This window comes from Loxodonta africana, chromosome 3 (assembly GCF_030014295.1).
Source record: "Loxodonta africana isolate mLoxAfr1 chromosome 3, mLoxAfr1.hap2, whole genome shotgun sequence".
Classification (NCBI taxonomy): domain Eukaryota; kingdom Metazoa; phylum Chordata; class Mammalia; order Proboscidea; family Elephantidae; genus Loxodonta; species Loxodonta africana.
In genome coordinates this window covers 35,924,064-35,947,465 of record NC_087344.1, presented here as the reverse complement: position 1 = coordinate 35,947,465, position 23,402 = coordinate 35,924,064, and the positions used below count along the sequence as shown (strand labels likewise).

At 59.5% G+C, this 23,402-nt stretch overlaps 1 protein-coding gene across 1 annotated transcript; it reads left to right on the top strand.

Annotated features, from left to right (window-relative positions):
- The first annotated feature begins 15,849 nt into the window (after positions 1-15,849).
- On the top strand, positions 15,850-23,153 carry FAAP20 (FA core complex associated protein 20). Its single transcript, XM_064279919.1, has 5 exons — positions 15,850-15,956; positions 17,171-17,422; positions 17,770-17,935; positions 18,143-18,444; positions 22,899-23,153. Exons 1-5 carry the CDS (start codon positions 15,850-15,852, stop codon positions 22,969-22,971), a joined length of 900 nt encoding a protein of 299 aa, XP_064135989.1. The 3' UTR covers positions 22,972-23,153.
- The last annotated feature ends 249 nt before the right edge of the window (positions 23,154-23,402 follow it).

The following is a 23,402-nucleotide window of genomic DNA, read 5'->3' as shown; positions in this document are numbered from 1 at the left end:
AGGATTTCCTCTGCTGGCAGCCTTGCTGGGCCATCCTGACCAGCCACGTGGCCTAGCTCTGGGGGCATGTCCTCAGCCTCTGCACACCGCCAGATGCTCAGCAAAGGGCCAGCCTGGAGAGGCTAAGCCACAGTGAGGACCTGTGCGTGGGCGTCCCTGCCCTGCGGCCCACCTGCCCGCCAGGTCCTGCTCCCTGGAGCATCCCGTGCTGCTCCAGAATGCACAATGTGCCAGCCATGTCCCATCTGTGGCTCCAGCCACGCCCCACTGATCACAGGGCGCCTTGGTCCCTGAAGCACCTTGCCAGGCCTGGAACCACTGCCACAGCCCAGTCCTCCTCAGGCCAGCCCTCAACTTAGTCAAACAGGTCCCTGTTGACACATGGGTGCTGGCAGCAGAGAGGGTCTGGGACTCAGGCCAGAGTTAGGTGTAACGGGTCTTCCAGGATCCTCTGCCATTCCTGTGCCCAGCTGACTTTTTGCTGAGTGCCCCTACCCAGGGCTGGGGCCACCATGGGGGCAGCACAATGGGCCTTGCCTGGCACCTTCTGAGAGGCAGTGTGCTTCTAGAGGTATCCCCTCCCTGGTCCTCCTGGACCGAAGCTGGGGTCCCGCGGTAACAGGAGTGTAATGTGGTACATCATAAGAGGAGCCCAGGGCTGCAGGCAACGTGGGGGCTGTGCAGGTCTCATGGGCACCAATTTTGCCCTCTGGTACTGAGGGAAGTGGCACTGTCATCCTAAATCTGCCCAGGCTGTAGACTGCCACAGGGTGGAGCTCAGGTGAGCCCGAGCCCCACTGCAGGCCATGGGTGAGGGGCTGCTCGGAGGGCCATGCCAGTGACCCCAGATGGCTGAGAGGGCCAGGAAGGGGCTCTTCCATGTGACCCTGCCTCCAGACCCACCAGCTTTGACCTCCAGCAGCCAGGTGAGGCCCAATGCCACCCTTCCATTAAATGGAGGGAACGAGGCTCCTGGTCATGGGCTCCAACCTCTCCTCCCTCCCTGCCTTGAGAGTGTCCCTACCCACCTCCCCACATCTGCTCTCCCACCAGCGTTAGCCCATCTCCCCTCCAGGGAGCCCACGGCCCCTTCAGCCACCTCTCTGTTCTCTGCTCTCCCAACCACATGTCCTGGCTCCCAGCTTGTCCTCACCCCACCCGCCACCCTGGGCAGTGTTCAGTCCTCACCCCTGTCCACTTGCCTCCTGACACTCGGGCCTCCTGAGCCTTTGGAACAGAGTCCACCTCCCCGAGAAGCCTCCTGGCCCTGCAGCCAGCCCCTGACCATGCTCACCACCCTGTACCCTACCCTGCACTCAGCTACCCCTGGCCATGTTCGCCGCCCTGCACCCCACCCTGCACCCCACCATCCTGGCCTCCCTCTTTCTGCCTTTCAGCCCCTAGTGGTGGCTGTGTCTTTCTCATATGGTGTCATCGAGGCCCTTCCCCGCCCTTCCCGAGGACAGGCCGAGGCTTCCTGAGGCACGTGCGGTGCCCAGGCCAAGCCCCTGGTGGCGATTGCACAGCAGGAGGAGATGCCCTTCAGTTGTTGAAGGGCATGGCCGTAAGGCCGTCGCCTGCTCACCAGGCCCAAGAACTCCCTGGCAGCTCCTGTAGTCTCCTGCAGCCCCTGTCCCTCTGGCACCTGGGTTAACCTCCTCTGGAAGAGGGGGCGGGCTGAGCTGGCCCTGGAAGATGACCTGCCTTGTCCCCAGCCCTCAGCACCACCCTGGGGATGCCACGTGCAACCCTGAGGGGACAGGGGAGGTGAGTAGGGACACTGTATGCCCATGAGGGGACAGGGTGCACGGGGGCTGGGAGGCGAGTAGGGACACTGGGTATGCCCATAAGGGAAGAGGATGTGGGGGTTGGGAAGATGGGTGGGAACTCTGAGGAGCTTTGAGTGGGGCTGGAGCACCCATAGGAAAGAGAGAGGAGGGGGAGGACAGGCATCCTCGGGGCCAGGTACAGGGCTGACTGAGTGAGTCAAGGACATGAAGGGGCGGGAGGGCAGCCGGGGGTTGGGGACAGAGGGGCTCCAATTGCCTACCCCCCACCAGGCTCCCAGAGCTGCTCCCAGGAGGGTCTTTGGGTGACCTAGAGGAGCTCCTTGCCCTAGTGTCACGGTCCCGCTGGCCCAGGCATGGTGGGGAAGCAGGGTGGGCTCTGGCTGCGGCCGCCGGCCGGCTCAGTGAGCAACCAGCACAGCCCAGCCCGCCTGCACCCCAGGCTCGACCTCCTCTCACCAGCCCTGGGAGGAAGCCCATGGCCCATGCCTACGCCTGCTTGCCCTCCAGCTGCTGGCCAGCCCTTATCCTCCGATCTGTGCGGGCTCCTCGTAAATCTCAGCCACGCTTGTCTTTGCGCAAGCCCCTTGCGCTCGCGCCCGCGTTGCTGGCAGGCCTGCGGGTGAGCTCACTTGTTACATAAGGCGTGTGAGCTAGTTCTTGGGGGACTCAGCTCTCAGCACATGGGGCACCATTTCCCCATAACTAGCAAGAGCCTCCAACCTCTGCATGCCGAAGGGTGCCGGATGTAACAGCCAGACCTCTGGCCCCCATATGGCCCTCACCCACCCACCTTTGCCAGGCTACTCCCCCCAACAGGTACCAGAACCCTGTCACCCTGAGGACAAGGGTGGCTGCAAAAGAGGGGAGACTGAAGCTCTCCCCAGATGGGTGAGACTGCCACCTGACCTCAGGCCCAGAGGAGGAGGGGGTTTTACCAGGGACACATTTGCTGCTGTGGATGACAGTTACCTTTTAGGGCGGATTTTTCTCTCCTCTCGGGATGGGGCCGCCTCAATGGGCACCCCCCAGGCCCCGAGTCCCACAGTCGCCCCTCAGTAGGTTTGGAAAGGCCCAGAAGAGTTGTGCAGGGTCATTCCGGAAATGTCCCAATCTGGGCAAGAACAAGTGACTAGGTTCTACTTTGGCCAGAACAGAGCCCCCCGTTAGGCACCTGTCCGGGGTAGCTGAGCTCCCTGCCCCCCATCCCCATGGGTGCAGGGAGGGACAGCATCCCCTCACCCCAGGCGGGGGGTGGGGGTGTGGTGGGAAGCAGCTGGGACCACAGGGGCTGCAGTGGACTAGATCGCGGGGCGGGGTAATTCTGGGGCCAAGCCCTCTCTTGGGGGTCCAGGCCCCAGGAGCAGAAAGGGGCTCTTCTTCCCTGGAAGGAAAATCCCTGTCTTCGTGGCAAACCAGCCCCTCCAGAGGAGGAGGAGGGCAGTGGGGCTAAGAGGACTGTCCATGTCAGCCTTTCTCCTGAGAGGCCTTCTCTGCTCCAAAAACAGGCAAGAAAAGAGCAGTGAGGCCGGGCTTCCGGCTAGAAGGGGCCTGGGCAGCTAGTGTACTTCCAGGCCAAGGCCTCGCCTCTCTCTGAGGGAGGAGAGGGCGGGCTCAAGGCTGGGCTACCTGTGATGTGCTAAACACCCAGTGCCTGTGGCAGTGTCTAAAAGAGAGAGGGAGGAAGAAGGAGGGGGAGAGGAGGAGAGAGAGAAGGAAAGAGGGAGAGAAAAGAAAAGAGGGGGAGAGAGAGTGGGAGAGAGAGGAGAGAGAGAGAGAAGGAGAGAGGGAGAGAGAGGGGAAAGAAGGAGCTTGTTTGGGCAACTTCCAGCATCTCCTGCTGGGAGCCAGTCACAAGCCCCACACTCTCTAGAACAAGGCTCCCGGTGCGGCGGGGGACCCACGGACCCATAGGCCAGGGCTGTAAAGGGCCAGGAGCTCTGCGCGGCCCCCATGGACCCCGATCCTGGGCCCTGCCTCCCGAGAAATGAGAACATGTGCTCCTTTCTTTTCAGAGACTGGGTTCTTGGAACTTACACCCTCTTTGGTTTGCTATTTTTACCCACCCTGAGCCTTCCGGTCTCCATGGCGACGCCTCCAAACAGCAGATTCCAGGCGGCTATTACGTCACCTTCCCCTTTCCTGCCGCCCAGGCCTCTGGAAGCCTGCTGCTGCTACTGCCTGGGGCCAGAGGCTGCAGGGCTCCCCCCACCCACCCCCAGCCCCCACTGATCCCCCAGTGCCCCTCACCCCTTCAGCTAAGACCCCAGGACCCTCAGGCTGGCTCTGATCTTGCCCATTTGTCAGGGCTTTCAGTGGGCGTTATCTGTCCTTCCTGGCCCTCCTGGTGGCTCTGCTGAAGCCTTGGGCGGCGGAGGGGGGATAGGTCCAGGGAGTTTAGCCAGCGCCCCCCCTCCCCAGGTCTATGCTGCTCCCCTTTGGCAGCCGCCCCTGCAGCAACCAGCCCTGGCAGCTGGGGAAGAAGGGGCAGGTGATGCCAGGCCACAGCCTGCCCAGTCTGAGAAGCCCCCATACCAGGTGCTTGCCCCCAAGAAAGGCAATGGCCGTGGCAGGGCAGGGGGCAGCAGAGGCTTCAAGGTGATGGCCTGGTCTGCAAAGAGCCCCTTCAGTGGGTTCTCAACCTCCAAGCATAGGGCTGCTGCCCTCAGGCAGGGGGCGACTGGTGCAGGTCTGACCGGCATGGCTGTCTCTGCAGGGCCCACGTCCATGCTCTCTGTCCTAGATGGGAGGCTGAGGTGGGGGAGGCCCCAACATGGGGCCTGGTCTCTTGCATTTGTTACTGGGCCATGTCCCTGTCTGGGTCACAGTGGCCTGGGCTGGCCCTGCCTTGCCTAGCCTTCCATCGGCCCTCAGCCCACACTGAGGACAGGGCACTCAGGGCCTGGACAACCACCAGCCTCACCTGCCTGCCCCCTGGGCTCTCCAACCCTGGAAAAGCACCCCACCCAGGGCTTTTTCTTTGAAGTATATGTAGACATTGGCCAAAACTACCAGGAAGTCTTGGGGTGCCCTGCAGGATGGGCAAATCCTACTCAGAAGCCCCACACCGCTCGAGGGGGCCTGGAGGTGCTCTTCCTTGCCCAAGAGCCCCAAGGAACCCTGAGGAGCCAGCCCCACAGCTCTGGGCTTTCAAGACCCTCCACTTTGCCTGGAGGGTACTGGGGTTCCCCAACAGGGCCAGTGACTTAAAAAACCCCAGGCCTACACCACTCAGCCTCAGCCCCAAAAGCAGGCACTACGGGGTGCAGATAGGCAGGAGAGCAGAGCCTAGGGCTGAAGGAGAGGGGAGTAGGCAGTGGCGGGGGGTGGGGTTGTGAGGAGTAGGGCCAAGGGGAAGGGCCAAGCTCTGTCTTGCCAGTGTCCAGATGGGACAATAGACACTTAGCGGACATGAGTTAGTCCCTGACTGGCCACTGTCTCTTTCACTTCCAGAAACAGGACTGGAGGAAGGGGCCCAAGGCCCACATTCCTGCCTCCTGCTGGGCCTTAGGGACGAAGTTCCAACTCGCCCATCCGACACCAGCAGGCACGCCCACAGGCCTGAGCACGAGGAGGCAGTGGGGCAGCCATCTGCAGCGCCTCACACAGACGCGTTCTCACATGGCAGAGACTCCTGGGACCTGCCTCTCAGGAGCCTCTCTGTCTCCTAAGGCAGTGTCTGAAGGGGATGCTGGGCTGGGGCTATGGCTGCAACTGGGTTAAGCGTGGTGTCCTATGGCCAGGCCTCAGGGCCCAGCAAGACAGAGGCCCCTTGCGTGTCTGGGTGCCTGGCTGGCCGCTCGACTCTCCAAAGTGAAAGTGGATTTTTCACTGAGAATCTGCTGTATCTAGAAGAAGTGTGGGCAGGTGACCTCAGGTCCTGGGGGCTGTCAGACAGTGAGGGGGTAGAAGGGAGACCTTGGGGTCCTGGGGGACTGTTAGTAAGGGGACGGAAGGAAGGCTACAGGGAGCACTGAAGGGGAGGGAGGGAGTAGGAGGGGGGTCAGGGGTTCCAGGGGGCTGTCAGACAGTGAGGGGGTGAAAGCAAGGCCACGAGGGTCCCAGTGAGGAGGTGGAAGGGAGGCAGCAAGGCCCCGGTGAGGATCGTGGGGACGGCAGCACAGACAAGAGGCTGCAGTCCTGGGAGAAGTGGGCACCTGCTTTCTACTGGCGCCCACAAGCAGCTCCCCCAGACCTGGTGCACCTCCATTCACTCCTGCCCTGGACAGACCTAGTGGCCCATGGGTGAGAGACCCTGAACCAGGCATGAACATGGAATCAGTTTATTTCACCCTGGTTTGTTGAGGGCCTTCAGTGGACAGCACTGCTTGAAGTGCTAGGACCCTGAGATGACAAATACAGAATCCTCATTTTCAGGCTGGCCACTTTGCAGGAGACCACGAGGGAATATAATTTCACTGTGTTCTATGGTAAGGAGCCCTGGTGGCACAGAGGTTAAGTGTTCCACTGCTAACCAAAAGGTCAGTGGTTAGAACCCACCGGTCATTCCTCGGGAGAAAGATGTGGCAGTCTGCTTTCCTAAAGGTTACAGCATTGGAAACCCTATGGGACAGTTCTACTCTGTCCTATAGGATCGTTGTGAGTCAGAATCAACTCGACGGCAATGGGTTTGGTTTGGTTTGGTTCTTCTATGGGGCGGGTGAGCGCTTTGAAAAGGGTCAGCATGCTGAGTCGGGGGAATCCCTGATAAAGCCCATTTGAACAAAGCCCTAAAATGTGTGAGGGATTGAGCACACCGAAGAGCTTTCCAGACTGGGGGGACCAGCAGGTGCAAAGGTCCTGAGGCAGGCACATACTTGGGTCCCAGCAGGCCCACACGGAGGCAGGGAGGACAGGGCACTGTGCAGAGGTGGGTGGGGGCAGCCAGAATTGGGCAGCTACACGGGCCAGAAGCTCACCCCCAGCTTCGCTCTCCCAGGGGCCTAGGCTGGGGTAGCCGCTGCTTTGAGGCTGGGACGACCCCAAAGCCACAGCTCTTCACTTTCAGGAGGAGTGGAGCAGCTGTGGGGTGGGCAGGTGGGGGCTTCTCTGGGAGGGGGAGGTGCACCAAGCGGACAAACAGCCCTCCCGCCCCTTTGCCTCCCTCTGAGGAAAACTCAGGGCTAGATACGATGAATCGATTTGAAACGGATGAGGCTATTTTTCCGAACATTTTGTTCCCAGTCCCGCCCCCAGCCTGGCATGGCGGGGCGAGGAGGATGAGGTGACCAGCCAAGGGCCTTCCCCTTGGCTGGCCTGGCCCAGGCCCCTCAAGCCCTAGCTCTGGCATCCCCGCCCCACCCCTGCCCAGGGACCCGCTGCCCAGGGCCCTGCCCACCCTGCCCTCCCTTCCACATTGTGGGGTCAAGTAAAGAGGCGCACTGATGATGTCAAAGTGCACCAGGAGGCTAGGACATGGGTGCCCAGGTGGTTTCCCCTCGCCCCAAGTCCACCAGCTGCCCTGGGGCTGAGCAGGAAGGGCCATTCACATATGAAGGCCGATATTTGCTGCGCCACCCTTCCAGCAGCTGGGTCACCCGGACTGCGCTGCCCAGCGGCTCCCCTCCCCATGAGTAATATTTAACTTGGATGGGCTGGCTGACAACTGTAGGGGAGAGTTAACAACAAGTTTGGATTGCAGTCGGCTTGCCAGGAGAGGAGAGAAGGGGGGGAAGGGAGGGAGGGAAAGAGGGAGAGAGGGAAAAGCTAAGAGGAAGAAAGGAGGGCAGGAGTCAGGCCTGAGGGACCAGTGTCCTCCAGGAGGCAGGGCTGGGGCCAGATGTCAGCAGACCTCAGTGCCTTGGGCCCTGTGCACCCCAGGCCCTGGACCCCCAAGCACTTGGGCCCAAGCTACAGACCACTGTACCCAGGAGTGGAAGCTCTGAGACTGACAGGCTGACAGATACACACTGGCATGTAACTGAGCCCCCAAGCCTCGGTTTCCCCTGTGGGAACCATGCCAGGTCTGGAGGAGCCATGAGACCCAGCTCTGGGACAAAGACCTTGACACTTAGGGTTGTGGGCAGAATGGCCTCACTGGAGCTCAAGAACAGGTCTCAACTGAGGTGGAAAAACCCAGAGGGCAGGAGCTGAGTGTGAGGGCCCAGCCTGGGTGCATGGCTGGAGCCTAGATGGGGGTCTCTTCCCAAACGCAGGAGGCGGCAACATTTACCCCTGCCACAGCACCCAGTCCCCTGGTCAAGGTTGGTGCCCACAGGCTTGGCCACTCGTCCTCTCACTGGGCAGGGGCTCCTTTCCCTCATGGCCACTCCGTGGCCAGTCGGTGGGCCATGGCTGCTTCACCAGCTACCTCTGGCAGTGGACACAGGCCAGGCACAGGGATGTGTTCCTGGGATGTGTGATGAGAGAGGGAGGCCTGGTGCTGGGGTGGGCAGGTGTCATGCTGAGCTCAGAGAGAAAAAGACAGCAGCTGAGGTTGGATCTCTGAGCTCTTTGCTTCTATCTTAACACCTGGACAGCTGGGGAGGGCCCACACTCCTACTGGGCTTGGGCCTCTCACCCATCAAAAGAGGAGACCAGCTGTGGCCAGCGCCAGGTGTCCTTGATCCAGACCCAAGAAGGTCCCTGGGGGTCACAAAGAAGGGTCCCACTTCAAAAGACCCAGGAGACAGGCCTCCAGCTATACCCTGTGTCAGGTACATATCACCTGGTTCCACACTCACCACCCCCCCCCACACTCCTGCCCAGTTCTGGCAGCAGCCTCACAGTGGGCCCTGAAACTTCTATTCAGACACATTCAAAGAGGTATTTTCCACCAAGATTATTTTGCCAGGAAAAGTGCACCCCTGCCCTCACCTTTTGGGTTTTTTCTAAATCTCCCTCAGGCAGAAAAGTCTGCCCCCTCTCCGGGGAGGTGGAGGGTCAGTATCATCGCCCTCCAGGAAGGACGGAAGTGGGCACTGGCCTGGGTAGTGCTCAGCAGGCTGAGTGGGCCTCAGTGGACGGCCACTCTGGGGACTGGTCCGCAGCCTAGGAGCTGGAAAGGGTGGGGGCCTCATGCAGGGGAGGGGGAATCCCAGAGTTCCCTCCCCACCAAGTCGCACACACCTGATGGAGATGCTCAGCATGGACCCTCTCCCAGTCCTGGGTCTGCGCTCAGCAACTCTTCGCCAAAGTTAAACGGTTTTATTCTGAACGTCCTCCTGGAAGTTAGAATCACAGCCCAAACTGGCTTCTAGCCTTGGAATTCACAACCTGTCCAGTGAAGCCTTCGTGGGCTTGGCCAGGGGCCTGGACAAGGTGGGGTGTTTCTCCTAAAAGCCTGGCACCCAACTGCAGCTGTAGGGGCTTAGGGACATGGGGCTGGTGCTGCTCTAGGGAACCCGCATGGTGTCCCCCAGAGCCTTGGACAGTCACCTTTAGGCCTCTCCCTCGTCTGGGGATGGGGCCTGGGCCTGACTTCCCCTAGCCTGGGTGTTACCTTAGCCTCTCTTCCTCCTTCATGATTTATTTCTCAAGAGAAAAATTAACCTCTATTCAAATTCCAGACAGATCAGTGAAAGGGGTCTGGATAGGGAAGAGTGAGACACTGGGTGTGGGGGGAAGGAGAGGCTTGCTCCACTCACGCGACTAATGAAAACTGGATTGGGGGGACCACACTCTTGCCTCGGATACAGCCACGGGGCCCCTGCTCCACCTGGGACACAAACATGGAGCCCCAATCCACCTTAGGCAGAGGGTCTCACTCCCACCTCAGATACAGGGGTCCCTGCTTCACCTCGGACACAGACTTGGGGCCCAGCTCCTGCCCTGGGCGGCTCCATCCAGCTTCAGCTCTCAGGCCCGGCTGGAGAGAAATGGGAAAACCTAGGACTGGAGGACCCTCTCACCTTTCCTGGGGGAAGCGTTCCCTGGGCTTAGGGCCTAGGTACACTGACAGGTGAAACCCTGAAGGCTGGAGCAGGGTCAGAGGGAGGAAGCCTGGGGGTTCCTACTGCCCCTCCTGGCATCACCATTGTGGCGATTTGGTGCTTGGATCCTGGGAACTCACAAAGTGGGAGAGGCAATGACACCCTCTAGTGAGCCCCACCCTCACATCCTGCCTGTCCCCAAGCTCAGCCCAGTTCACACATGGCCCCATCCACATGTGGCCCCTCGCCGTTGCATAGCCCCGGAGCCCCAACATAACCATCCAACGTGAGCTGTGCTCCGAGCACAGAGCACCCTAGACCCCAAAGTTCTCGATGTAAAAGAGAACGCACAACTCGCTGCTTATATGTTGAAGCAATAATCTTGTGGACGTGTTGGGTGAAAACAAAATATCTTATTAAAGTTCATTTTGCCTGCATCTTTTTACTTGTTTGCACGTGGCTACTATAAAGTTAAAAGGATATCTGTGTCTCGCTGTCTGTTTCTATTGGATGGTGCTGGGCTAGCCATGCTCCAACTGGGATTCACAACATGGACAGCCAGGATGGGCCAGCTCACAGGACCTGAGGAGATGACAGCCGCCAAGGTAAGACCGGGTCACCAGGTCGTGCCCTGCCCCAGCCCTGAGCTGAAAGGTAGACCTCGCCCCTGCCTGTGCTTGCGGGGGGCAGAGGTGGGAGGGAGGTGGCCTGGGCAGGCTGGGGGCCCCCCCGACCACACAGAGGGGCGTTGTGTGACTCAGGGAGGGAGTGCAGTCAGGCGGGTGGCTGGTAGAGGCCGGGGAGGCTGGAATCGAGAGGGTGAGGGCAGGGCAGAGGAGGCTGGGTTGGGTGCATCCCAGGGAAAACTTATGGCAAACAGAAGGCCGTGCCTGCAGTTGGGGGATGGGTGAACACTGCAAAAGGAGAACGAACAGCCAGTGAAGCTGCTGAGGGCTGCTTCCATGGACCGCCCCCCCGCTCCACGGCATCACTGGCAAACTTAGCACTGGTCTGTCACCAGCTACTTCCGAGAGCTGGGCAGTGGGATGCAGCAGCTGGGGCTGAGCGCCCACCTGGGGGCAGCCCACCCCAGTTGCTATGTGCCCACCCACTCCTGGGGTGGTGACAGGAGGGGTCCTTTCACCCCCATCACTGCAGGCGTCTTGGGCTCCCCTCTGTCCCCCAGGGTGCCCTGTGGCCACAAGGCCCATCTCTGGGTAGCACTCTCCTGGCCCCCTCCCATCCTGACGTCAGACTCTCTCTGCACGTGGAGAAGAGGACCTGCTATTCGGGGGAACTGACTATCTCAGGGCACGTCCCAGCAGGGGACAGATTCCTCAAAGGAGGCGGCCCAGAGTCAAGGGCGGCCTTTATTCCTGCAATTCCATTCAGGGCGTGCCAGGCTGCGGCACCAAGCCAGGGCCTGACACCGGTGGAGGACGCTGGCAGGGCCCGCGGCGCCGGGCACCCAGGCTGAGGGACACTGGCTCTCACGCCAACTCCAGAGTTGGTGGGCAGGCCCACAGGCCGTGCTCCCGGTCGTGGGTGGCTGGTTCACTGGGGGTCTGCTTGGGAAGACTGTCTGCAGGAAATGAGGAGGGGGCTGCTGGACATGGGAGCCGTAGGCGGGTGGGACAGTCCTTGTTGCAGGGCCCCTTCCACCCGGCTGCCCAGCCCTGGCTCAGTCAGTCATGGAGAGCTGCTCCCAGTACTTAGAGTGCCAGCATGTCCTTCCCTGCCCTGGTTCCGGGCATGCAGCCTCTAGGTGCTGCTGGGTCAGCAAGGCCTCCATTGGCTCAGGCATGGTAGCAGAAGGCCTGACTCCACTCCTGCCTGGCCACTCTCCATCATGAGGCCTGAAGCAATTGGACGACTGGTCCTAGACCTCAGTTGACCCATCTGCAAACAGGCTCAGCAACACACATTGCAGGGTTGGGTGCAGAGTGAAGAGGCAGGTGTCAGCAACCGTGGTTGTGGGAACGCCACTGGCTTGAGGCCTGAGGTGCCCACCGGCTCCAGCTGGCTTCTCCCATCTCCTCAGGCCCGGCCCCGCCCCCACCCTGGTGCAGTTGTGAGAGAACCAGGGACCTGTTCCACCTCCATCCCAGGTACACCAGGGGCAGCGTCCAGCCCAGAGCTGCAAAGGGTGGAAAGATGAGTGCCAGGCTGACTAGGGCGCCTGTGCTGGGCCAAGCTGTCCACAGCCACCCACACACATGTGGTGGCCACCAAGAACACCCCAGCTTCCATGGCATTTGCACCTGGGTAGGGGCAGATGGCCGCAGCAGGGGCCTGAATAGGGAGGTATGTTACAGGCCAGGTGCCACATGTTCTGAGCCATTCCCGGGAAATGCGCAGATGTGGCCCACCAGTCTTCCTTGGGGCTGCTCTCATCTTGGAGGCTGGAGCTTCCATGATGGGACCACGGCTTACTCAGCTTAGGAGGTGGTTGACAGGAGAGGACCAAGGCGGAGGAAGGTGAGACCATACTCCACTCCCTCCTCCAAACTGTGCTCGGTGCTTCCTGGGGGAGCTTGGCGTGGGGCCAGCTGCGAAAGGCCTGGGGCCCTGGAAACAGGTTTCCGCTTGACTTATGTTCCCAAAGCAAGTGGACCTGAGATGGAGGCACGTCCCCCCCCGCCCCAAGATTTACTGATGGGTACCCTGTGCTGGCACTCTCTGGGTCCCCTTGGACCGACCAGCGCCCTGCAGCAGACAGACCAGCCCTGAGTGCTGATGTCTGTAGGTACTGCAGCAGAGCCCACAGGGTACAGAGAGAGGCTGGGGGCTTCAGACATCTGGGAAGGCTTCTCTCAGGAGGAGATACCCAAGCACAGCCTGGGGTCAGGAGGAGCTGCCATGGGGGGATGAGCTAGGCAGAGGGGCTGGCTAGGACAGAGACCCAGTAGCAGCTGGGACAGGAAAGGCCGCTGTGGCTGGGTGAGCTGGACGGGGAGGTGAAGGTCAGAAAGTCAGGCCAGGAAAAGAGAGGCTGTGGGCAGAGCTATGGAGTGAGGTACATGGAGAGTGTTTGAAGGACAGCAGTGAATACGAGGGACTGGTGGCACAGCGGGGACCTCAGCATGGAGATTACTGCCCACTGGCCAAGACAGGTGGTGGCCTGGTGTGGGGCTCAGAAATGGGGCCCAGTCTCTCCCTCTCTCCCACTTGACCCTTCCGTTGCACCTTAGCTCTTGGGGCAAGGGCTGTGCCCTGCCCCTGGCAGTAGCCTGCCGATTGCCAGGGCACTCTTGGCCACGGACCACCTTCTGTGGCAGAGAAGCCCCTGGAGGCACGTGACACACAGTGTGTGGGCCCCGCATGCCTGCTCAGCTGCTGATGGGCCCTGGGATGTTGCCGGGGAAACTGTTCCATTCAGCCTGTCTCATGGCACCCCGCACACCCACAAATGCCACCACAAGGCGCCAGGCAGGTCCGCCTGCCTGGCCCATGTGGGCTGGCAGGTGTGGCCTCATTGGAGGGGTTGGCCCTGCCCCCCGGCTCTGGCAGCACCCTCTGTGTCGGGGCAGTGAGTGTGCTACATGGCTGGGGACACTGCAGCCACGAACCCAGAGCATCCTGACGGCTGCAGGTTTTATTTGGGAGCTGTAAGGCCTTATTGCGTCCTGGGGCTGCTGCGCACCCATCGGCGTCAGGGCCCCTCTGCCTGCCTGCCAGGTTTGTGCTCCAACTGCAGGATGTCCCCAGGGCCGGACCGACCCTGGAGAAACTAAGGCAAGGGTGTGGGGAAGCCAGAGGGTTTTGGACAACACCAGCCGGCTTGGGCTGAGGCTGGCTAACAGATATGCTGGGCCTGGTGGTTCCGGCCACTACCCTGGAGTAGAGGTTGTCCGGGATCCCGGCAGGGGCGGGAGTCAGCACTGGTCAGAAGCAAGAACTTGCCCCCAGTGGGACTCGAGGGGACCATTCACAGCCATCCTGAGGACACCTGTTCCTTGGCAGTGGAAGGTGCCAGGAGGGAAGGGGCCCTAACCCACTGCCCAGCAGGAGTCACCCCATTTCTGGAGTGTGAGGAGGGGCTCTAGTTTGTCATCCACAAATGGGTCATCTGAGAGCAGATGAAGCTGAGGACAGAACAGAGTACCTCGGCCTCAGGGGAGGTCTTACCCGCAGCAGTGAGGCCAGTGCAGGGGCTCAGCCACCCACACCCTCGGTGTGCCTTAGCTGAGACCCCATGCCCGCTGGAATGAGAACCTGGGGTGCCTCCTCCAAATGCTGAGATACTCTCTGGCAGTCACTTGGAGAACACGGTGCCTGACCCAAGCCATGGTGTTTTCAATTGCCTCGTATGCCTGCAAAAGCTGGACAATGAATAAGAATGAAAAAGAATTGATGCCTTCGAATTACAGTGTTGGCGAAGAATATTGAATATACCACGTACTGCCAGAAGAACAAACAAATCTCTCCTGGAAGAAGTACAGCTAGAATGCTCCTTAGAATCGAGGATGACGAGACTTTGTCTCACCTACTTTGAACATGTTATCAGAAAAGAGCAGCCCCTGGAGAAGGACATCATGCTTGGTGAAGTAGAGGGTCAGCGAAAAGAGGAAGACTATCAACTGGATGGACTGACACAGTGGCTGCAACAATGAGCTCAGGCATAACAAAGATTGTGAGGATGGCACAGGACTGGGCAGTTTTTCGTTCTGTTGTACACAGGGTCACTATGAGTTGGAATCGACTAGAGAGAACCTAACAACAACAGACATGAATTTTGGCTCGTAAAAAAGACTGTTTCCGTGGAGCCCGTGTCAGTCCCAATCAGAAATTATTTCTCAGTAAAGCTAAACCCCCCTCACCACAGCAGATGGCTCAGAAAAAATAAGCCTCATAGTCAAGTTCAACTTTTAAACTTGCTCCAGCCCCACCCCATCCGTGCTGTTTGGATGATGCGGGGACAGCTGCAGCAAGGTGGGCTGGTGGCACTGGACGCTCACGGCTCTGCTTCCTAAGGGCCAGAGCCTGGCCTGTCCCCCCGGCGGGCGGCAGCTGTCGGGGAATCAGCGGTGCGGAAGGGGATTGGTGGGGGCAGGGCTTCCTGACAAATGCTGGCACCTGCTTGCCGCCAGGGCAGGGGTCATCCAGCTCCATTCTCTGTGGGGCCTTTCAGGCTCTCGGTTTGTCATGGTCACGAGGCTGCCTGCCCCACCACACTGCCTTCCCAGGGTTTGGGCCCCTCACCCTGGGCGGCTGGGGGAAATGAGGCCAATCGGGGTGGGAAGGCCAAAGCAAAGTGGGGCAGGTGCCCCCAGCCTCCAAGCCTGAGCCTGGCCACGGGGCTTGGGTGGCCTGCAGGATGAAGACCCCAGCTGGGTCAGCTAACCTTGCCGCTTGACAGGAGCCAGAGCTCTTTAGGGAACTCAGTGGTTCTGGGTCAGCCCCAGGGCGGCACAGGCATCCAGGGGCTGGGCCATACGGGAACTCCTCCCAGGCTGTGTGGCCAGCACGCTGAAGACCCCAGGGAAGCTCCCTGGGGCGTCTTGGGTTTCCCTACCTGGAGGGGCACCTGCTCAGGAGCAACGACCTGGCACACATGTGCCCACACATGTGTCCCTGCCCAGCACCACAAGTCTTTTCCCTGGAAACAGGACCGCTCCTCAGTCTCTGGGGGCCAGGGGCCTGGACCGCCTAAGCTCTGCCCAACAGACCCAGAACAGGGCAGGGGGCAGAAGGGCCCAGGCCTTGGGATGCATCTCCCGAGGCTGGCTCTGGGTCCCATGCCGGGTAGGGTGGCACAAGCACATGGCCACCCGAGGGAACCCAGTGGAGGGTGAGGGGCCGAGCAGAGGACCTTTAAGCTGGGGAGAGCCATGGGGAGAAAAGGAGGAGGGGTCGGGGACACTGTCCTGGAGCTGAGCACACTCTCTGGCCTATCTCCTGCCCTGGCGACACCCTCCTGGAAGTCCCTAAGGCCTGTCCCTCAGGAGCCAGGCCTTCTGGATCCATGTGCACACCCCAGACACAGGCAGGCTGGGGGCATGTGCTGTGTTCTGGCACCTGCAATGTGCCAGACACGGGCTGGGCCCACGGGGACCAGCAGCCCTCACACCTGGGCTTCCTTCTCCAGGAGCAGGGTGGCCCATCTCTGAAGGCCAGGGCCACCTCTTCCAGAGGCTCCAAGACCACCCTACCAAATGCAGCTCCGCTATGACCCCTTCACAGTGCCCACGATGTCTGTCTACCTATTTGCTGCTGTGGGTCTGCTTCTACCGCTGTCGGTGGTGGCCCTGTCTCTTGTCCTCCCAGGGGTCTCTGGCATTGAGAACAGTCCGTGGAGGTGGGCGCTCAGGAAGTGTTTGTTGATAAAGTGACTCTGCACCTGGGCCAGCTGAGACTAGAGATGATCCCGCTGGCGAGAGAAAGACTGAACACCTGTAGTGGAACAGGCCGGGAGACTACCTGGAGGGGGCCCGAACAAGGCCTGGGCTTGCAGGAGAGTAGGAGTGTACCGGGAAGAGGCGTTCAAGGCCCGAGAAACCTGCGAGCACAGATGAGGGGGTAGAAATAGCCACCGCAGAGGGGGCAGGTGAACAGAGCCCCAGGGGGGCTGGGGCAGGCAGAGCAGGAATGACCGAGGTCCCAGCACCTGGCCCCTGAGAGGAGCAGCTCACCACCCACTCCCTGCAGTCCGCAGCGTGGGGTTCAGTCCAGGAGGCTCTGTGCAGACCCTAGCCTCCTTCCCTCCTGCAGGGGCAGCCATGGCTGTTGGGGAGGCAGGCCTGGAGGAACAAGGGCAGCTACCCGCTGACTTGGGGAACGGCCCAGAGGGTGCCTGAGCATTTGCTGCCACCAAGTGGCAGAACCTGGTGTGCCTGCAACCCTGATGGGAGGCGGTGAGGAGGACTCTCCAGTTGTCCATTCCCAGCCTGTCCACAGGCCGGGAGCCCTGGCCCAGGACCCTGCGGCTCAGCTGGCCTCTGGCTCTGGACTTTGTTGCCTCACTTCGTTGTTGGTTAGGCATCCCCACTTCCCTAGTGTTGGTGAGAAAACAACTTCTCCCAGAGCCCACTCTCTGCTTGCAGGCATCTAGGGGTCTAAACACTCCAGTTACTGAAAGAGTCGGGTCTCCACCAACAGCCCCGCCCACAGAGGTGTAAACTGAGGCACTCAGCGGCTGAGAGCGCCTAGGAAGAGTAAGAGCCAGGGAGGGGCCAAATTCCCCGCCCCGCCCCCGCACCAGGGGCTGGCCAGCTAGACAGCTGGTGGGGGCTCCCACCACGTGACTTCCTGCCCATTGTCCCTGCCTGTCGCTAGGGGCAGAGGGGTGGGAGGCTAGTGGAAGCCCGTCCAGCATTCTCTAAAAGTTGATTTTGGGGTGACTGGGGGTAGCAGAGAATGTGCGAGGCCTCTATCCACTGTAGTCTTCTTCCTCTGCAATGGAGAAGGAAGTAACCCTAGCTGAAGTTTCCCCACAAGACGTGGTCAGGCCACTTTCCATTCCGACAGTGTCACAAAGCTGGGATCACCCCCGGCTTAAACGCTGGGCATTAGGGTCTCAGGCCCGGGCAGGGGTAGGGGTCGTTGTCCAGGACGCGTGGCGGAAGTCTGCGTCCAGCGTGCAGGGCGCGGAGCCGGGGTCTGGGTCCCGGGCGCAGGGCGGGGTCGCGGGCCGCCTCACTTCCGCCGGACGCGGCATAAGGGGCCAGGGCGCACGGTGCGCCCGGGGTGGATGGCGGCGGACACGGGCGGCGGGAACAGGCCGCGGCTGAAGTTGAGACGCCGGAGGCCGCCCTCGGAGGCCGGGTGAGGCCGTGTGGGGCGGCCCGCGGGCCGGGTTCTCGGGCGCCGAGGTCCCGGGCCGAACTTGACGTCCCCCTTCTACCCGGCTCCGCGAGCTTCCCACCCCGGGTGTCGCCCCTTCCGCCAGCGCGGAGTCACCTCGCCTCGTGCCGCCCCTCGCCCCTGAGTCTCCGGGGCCACTCCCCGCGTTCTCCCGCAACCCTCCCCTGTGGTCACACCCGTTGCGGTCCTACCCGCACTGCACTGAGCCCCTTCCCGTTTCATACCCTACCCTCGCTGAGTCCCCTCCCCCTTGCTGCCTCCTTCTCCCAGTTCTGAGCCTCCCTGCCTTGTCGCCCTTCCCCGCGCAGAGCCCCCGCCTCTGTCCCCAGACCCCCCGGCGGCCGCCCCTGGTTTCTGCAGGAGACCGGGAGCAGGAGCGAGAGCGCTGAGCCCTGGGCTGAGCTGCTGCGCACCGTATTCCCAGACGTGGACCTGGCCACAGCGCCCCCACCGCTGCCCGCCTTTCCGCGCCAGGTGCGCCCCAGGGCTCCATGCGGGTGGGGAGAGCCATACCCGGTGCCCTGCTGCCAACCAGGGCCCAGAGTGGCAATACGATGGCTTTCGGGAACGCTGGCTCCGTCGGGGCGCGTGGTTCCGCTGGTTGAGGGTGGGCTGGGGACCCACGTCAGGTCTCTGGGCGGGTCACCAGTCTGGCCCACCCTGACCATGCCTTTCTTGCAGGAGCCCAGGCGCCATCCCGAGCACGCGGCAGCTGTTGAGGTCTTCACCGTCGGAGGCAGGGACTTTTCCTGGACGCCCTTCCCGCCAGTTCCTGGGCGTGGCGCCTGCTCCTACCGTGTGCTCCATGGGACCGGGGGAGGCCCGGGGTCCCCCACCAGGTCCCCATCCCGATGCCCCAAGCCTGAGCCCCAGGTAACCCCCCTTGCCAAGGAACGGCCGTTGGTGGAGGAGAAGCCACTGTCGGTGGAGGAGGCACCAGCCCTGGTGTGCTGCCCCATGTGCCAGGCAGAGTTCAGCCCCAGGTGAGTGGCCCACCGTTTGCCTTCCACCACAGTCTCAGGGACCCCAACCCTGTTTGGAAACCACAGCCATTTTCAAAAGGTCAAGAGCACTGTTAGCCCTTGTAAACTCACACTTTATGCACAAACTGGGTGTGCACTCTGCCTGGCCTTTCCCAGGTTACTGGATTGGGAGTCCACCTGCTTGTCCACCTTCTGGGACACAGCAGGATCGGCGGCAGATTTAGGGCCACACCGACTCTACTTGGTAGGCAGGCAGCATCTTCTCCACTTGGTTGAGCCCAGGACCCCAGCCCAGGGTGTCTCCAGGGCCATGCCAGGCCCGAGCTGGTGAGCAGAACCCACTGTGGGTCTGCTGTAGACTTCAAAAATAAGGACCTGGTTGTGGTGTCTGGAGAAGCCTTTTCTTCTCTTAGAATCCCAAGATATCTTTATGTCTTGCTTCTAAGCAAGGGGAATGGAACCTAATTTTGCTTAGAAATTAAGCCCAAACTGCCCAGCCTGGGGGTTACATGTCTTGCTGGGCCAGGTCAGTTACCTGTGGGGTCCTTCTCACTGGAATCTCAGCCCCCTGGTGCGAGGCTGTGGGGTCAGGACAGCAGGAATAAGCAGCTTTAAAAAAAAGAAACCCTTTGCCTTCGAGTGGATTCCAACTCCTAGTGGTCTAAAGAAGAGCAGGCTTCAGGCAACCAACTGCTCCAGGTTTAACGGGCTGGGAGAGTGTGCTGAAGTGACTTGCTCTGTCTTGGTCTTGGAGAATCGAAAACAGCTGTATCAAAAACAGGATGAAGGGGATAGATTGCAGAGTTAGCCACCAAGTACAAAGCACAGATCAAACCAGTTATGAAAACATATAGCACAAACTCGGTACAAAAACTTCTTTAGATGCTTTTATTCAGAGAGGTAGACACATACCCTAAAATCAAATGTCTGGGCTCCCCCAATCGGTAAAATTTTTTCAGAACCAAGCCCGGAAAGGCCTGGTGTTGGAGTGAGCCCCAAGCCAACTATGTAGGTGAAGCTTGCGTAAGCTTTCGGCAGGTACGCTGTGCTTGGCAGGTATGGTTTGATTCACACTATGCTATTTGAGGAATGTCGTTATTTAGTCTTTGTTGAATATGAATTGGTGAGTTTTCTATTTTAAACTCTACTCGGCAATGTAGCCTGCAACAGTTGGATGTGGTGTGGAGGTGATGGCGCCCAAGCAGCTCAGGGGGCTGGGGAGACGAGAGGGTTGGTTCCTGATCTGGGTGCGTGGCTGTCCCAGGTGGGCCCTGTGTAGGTGAAGCCTACGAGGTGGGTTTGGCAGAAGGGTTGGTAAGCACCCGAGGGAACATTTTCGCTGCAGGTGAGCCTTCCCCTAAGTGCTTCTAGGAACTTCCTGAGCCTGGAACCAAAACCAGTTGCCATGAAGTTGACTCTTGACTCGTGGCAACCCCGTGTGTGTCAGAGCAGAACTGTGCTCCGTGGGGGTCTCAGTGTTTGATTTTTCAGAAGTAGGTCACCAGGCCTTTCTTCTGAGGCATGCCTTTGTTGACTCGAACTTCCAACTTATGAGCAACCAAGTGCTTAACTATTTGCACCACTCAGGGACTCCTGAGCCTGGAACAGTACTAGAGACTGCAAAAATGCTTTCAAATCCAGTGTGTCATTGTCCACACTTCCTTCTTACACTGGCGTTTTGGGATTGTTGTAAGCTGGGAGTACTAACTCACTTACTGATCCTGACTCAGCAGTGAATGTCTTTTAAAACAGTGAGATCTTCTTGATCCTTACTAATTAGGAAAGCCAGACACAGAAGACACGGGTGAAGGCTCTTGAAGAGGTTGATTTCCTTAGCAGAAGCGCCCGAGATTCCGGATACCATCAAGGCCACCCCAGCCCCTCCTCCCTACTCTAGGGGGGCCTCTTTGTCTTTGTATCCCTTGCGTTTCTAGATCATCTAAAAAAAGACTCAAGACAGGGAAGTTAGAAAACGCTCCTGTTTTTGAGAATTTTCAACAGTTGTTTAAATGGCTTGGCAGAGTGCCTGAGTTTTTCACAGTGGGTGTTGGTGAAATTAGGTCCACGTTTCAGTGTGTCTGGAATGCTTCTAGCATGTTCTTTCGTTAGATTGTAAGCAAGAGAGCGTACTTCAGCCAGGAGGCAGACACCTGAGCGAGATGACATCGTCTCTGGTGAGGACAGGGAAACGACCGAGTCCTACATTACTGGGGCAACTGTGGGTGCTCTGGGACTCTGACAGCTGGTGACCACTGGGCCGAGGCAGCCAGGCAGCCCAGACCCCTGAGCAGGGACCTTGAGCCTCAAGGAGGCTTTGAGAGGGGCCAGTCTAGCAGCCAGATGCAGTAACTGAAACTGGTGGTATTAACTTGACGGCAGCTGGTGGTGGTTGTTCCAGAACCCATATCTTAAACAAAGTTTGCTTTTAGTTACGCCTGGGGAAAGTTTTTAGGGACAGAGACTCCTATAGTGAGGTGGGAGGAGGGGGCGATGCTGGGTCCAAAACTGGTCAGAGGAAAAGGCCATTCCGTTCAGGCAGGCGACCTCACTGGTCGACCAGGGATATCGCCAAGCGCAGGTGAAGGCCTGGTGGGTCTGAAAGGTGGAAGAGGACACCGGGGGTGGATGGTGGGCAGAACTGAGGCCGTGGCCATGGGGCAGTCAGCAGGAGGTCTTCAGGTCTGGAGGCATTTTTATGAAATGCCTTGATGGCTCCAGAAGGCATCTCTGACTCACTGTTCCCAAAGGTGAGGGGTGAGTCTGGTGGCTGGAGGAACCCAGGTGCCTGGTCAGAGCCTGTGGGCTGGGAGCAGCATCTGAGACCTGTTGTTGGGGCTGGGGGGCAGACAGTCGACAGTGTCTGGGAGAGGCCTGATGTGCCGCTGTGGGCTGCACACACCCAGGAGCCAAAAGCTGAGGCAGGGAAGTGGTTCAGGTTGGCCGAGTGGAGCGGGAATAGGGTGGTGCGGGGGGAGGTGGTGCCCTGAAGACTTTGGGACCCGCCTGGACGTGAGAGCAGAGGCTGTCGGAAGTCCCTGGGAGTTTAGTATGGAGCGTGCAGAGTCCTCTGGAGGTGCTGAACCTGAGATAGTCAGGAGAGGCATGGCCCCTGCTTCCAGCCACCTGGTTCTCAAGTGGCAGCAGCACCAGGGTCCTGGAGACTTTGTTCAGACTCAGGATGCCAGTGCCAGCCCGGCCCCTGCCCTGCATGCAGGAAGTCTGGGGGAGTCTGAGAACGTGTCTCATAACCCTATGATACGTGTCCGGGGCCACTCTGTGAAAATATTTGACTCAGAGAAAGATTCAAAAGCAGCAACAATTTGGAAAAGGCCATTCGTGGGCTGGTGAGGTCCGTGCAGTACCTTGAAGCCCTGGGAGTGTCCACAGACGGCCACCTCTCTCCCCAGGCCCTGTTCTTGCTCCTGCCAAGTTACGTCTCCCGCAGGCCATTCGTGCTATTGCCGACTTACGTCAGTACAAGGGCATGAAGGTGCCTAAGTGGATAATTTCGTGAATAAGAATCAGCACAAAACTGATTCCTAGGAGGTGGAGGTCGAGTGTAGCCACGTCTTCCAACTTCTGCATGATTTCTAATGCCAGCTGCCCCCCCCTTCTCTGCTGTGTTCTATAATTCGCTGTCTTGGAGCTCACGGACTATACTTACGGTCATGCATATGGTTTACGGTTGTAAGGTAGAAAGGATACAACTCATTAGGGTAAAAGAATACAACTCTGGAGTCACAGGATAAAACCAGAATCCGCATCAGGAAGAGGTACACAGGCAAGGTCTGGAAGGGTCCCCAAGTGGAGAGCACATCCCACCCTTCGTCAACCAGGACAGCTCTCAGAGCAGACAAGCTTCCTTCAGGTGCAGTTCAGCTGGGCTTTGGTGCCCAGCTCAGCATCCTGACTCTCTCGTAGAGGCCACGGCAGCGGGAGAGCTCTGGTTGGGGGTGGGGTGGTGGGAGATGCGCTGGGCTTCGAGGCTCTTTGGCTGGTGCTCCTGCTGCTTCTCAGCTGGTGTTGCTGTCTGTTTCTCAACTACCACAGCTCTCAGCCAGGTCTGGGGGGTTTTCAGCACAGGGCTTCCCTGTCCTAGGGGATGTGCTATCCCCCCGGCTCTTGTTAACCAGGAAGCCCCTGAACCTCTATATTCCAGGGCTTTTACAAACCAATCCTCGTGTTGTCAGTTACCGGGGAGGCTCCCTAGCCAGACCAGGGCCTAATAAACCTTCAGGGGCTGTCAGTTACTTAGGAAATCCCCTAGGTGGTTTTTTCTAAAGCACCAAGAACAAAAGTGATTTTATACTTTGTAGTGCCAAGTTGTATCCTGGCCAGAGAGGTGGCCCTTTCCATCTGGCTGGGAATGAGCAGTTGTTAGTACTTTTGTGCTGTGAGCCCTGCAGTCCAAGGGCTCTGTGGAGGTGAGTGACCTGTGTCCCCGCCCCTTGTAGGCTGTCCCAGCTGGACATCGATGCCCACCTGGCTCAGTGCTTGGCGGAGAGCACAGATGACATGGCGTGGTGATATTGACACCAGTCGGTGCTCAGCACGGCCCACCAGGGGTCGGCCACTTACCCCATTCCGGCCCTTCATTGGCCCTGCCAAGCCGGCATGGCCTGCATACTGCCTGGGGCCTTGGCCCCTGCCCCACCGTGACTGCGTCACCTTCACACCGGAACATCCACATTAAAGATGTTGCACTGGAAGCTAGTCTGTAGCACCTTTGTGTTGAGACAAAAACTTTTGGTTCCTTTTTCTCTTCTAACATGCGTGTAAGTCAGTCGGAAAATCAGTAGAACTGGCCTGCACAGGTGTGCGCTCCCAGGCGGGTAAGCGGCAGAGCCTTTGGCAGTGGAAACGTGGGTGTTTGTCCCCCTGTCAGCCCCTTTTATGGACAATCAACCTGATCGAGGGATCGAGTGATGTTTGAATTCTCTAACGTGGACTCAGCTGGA

Bases quoted from the DNA above. Each gene is read 5' to 3' on its own strand.
- FAAP20 (XM_064279919.1), top strand. From the start codon at position 15,850: ATGTCTGTCTACCTATTTGCTGCTGTGGGTCTGCTTCTACCGCTGTCG. The intron at 17,423-17,769 runs GTGAGGCCGTGT...TTCCCCGCGCAG, and splicing joins AGGCCGCCCTCGGAGGCCGG to AGCCCCCGCCTCTGTCCCCA. The intron at 17,936-18,142 runs GTGCGCCCCAGG...CCTTTCTTGCAG, and splicing joins TGCCCGCCTTTCCGCGCCAG to GAGCCCAGGCGCCATCCCGA.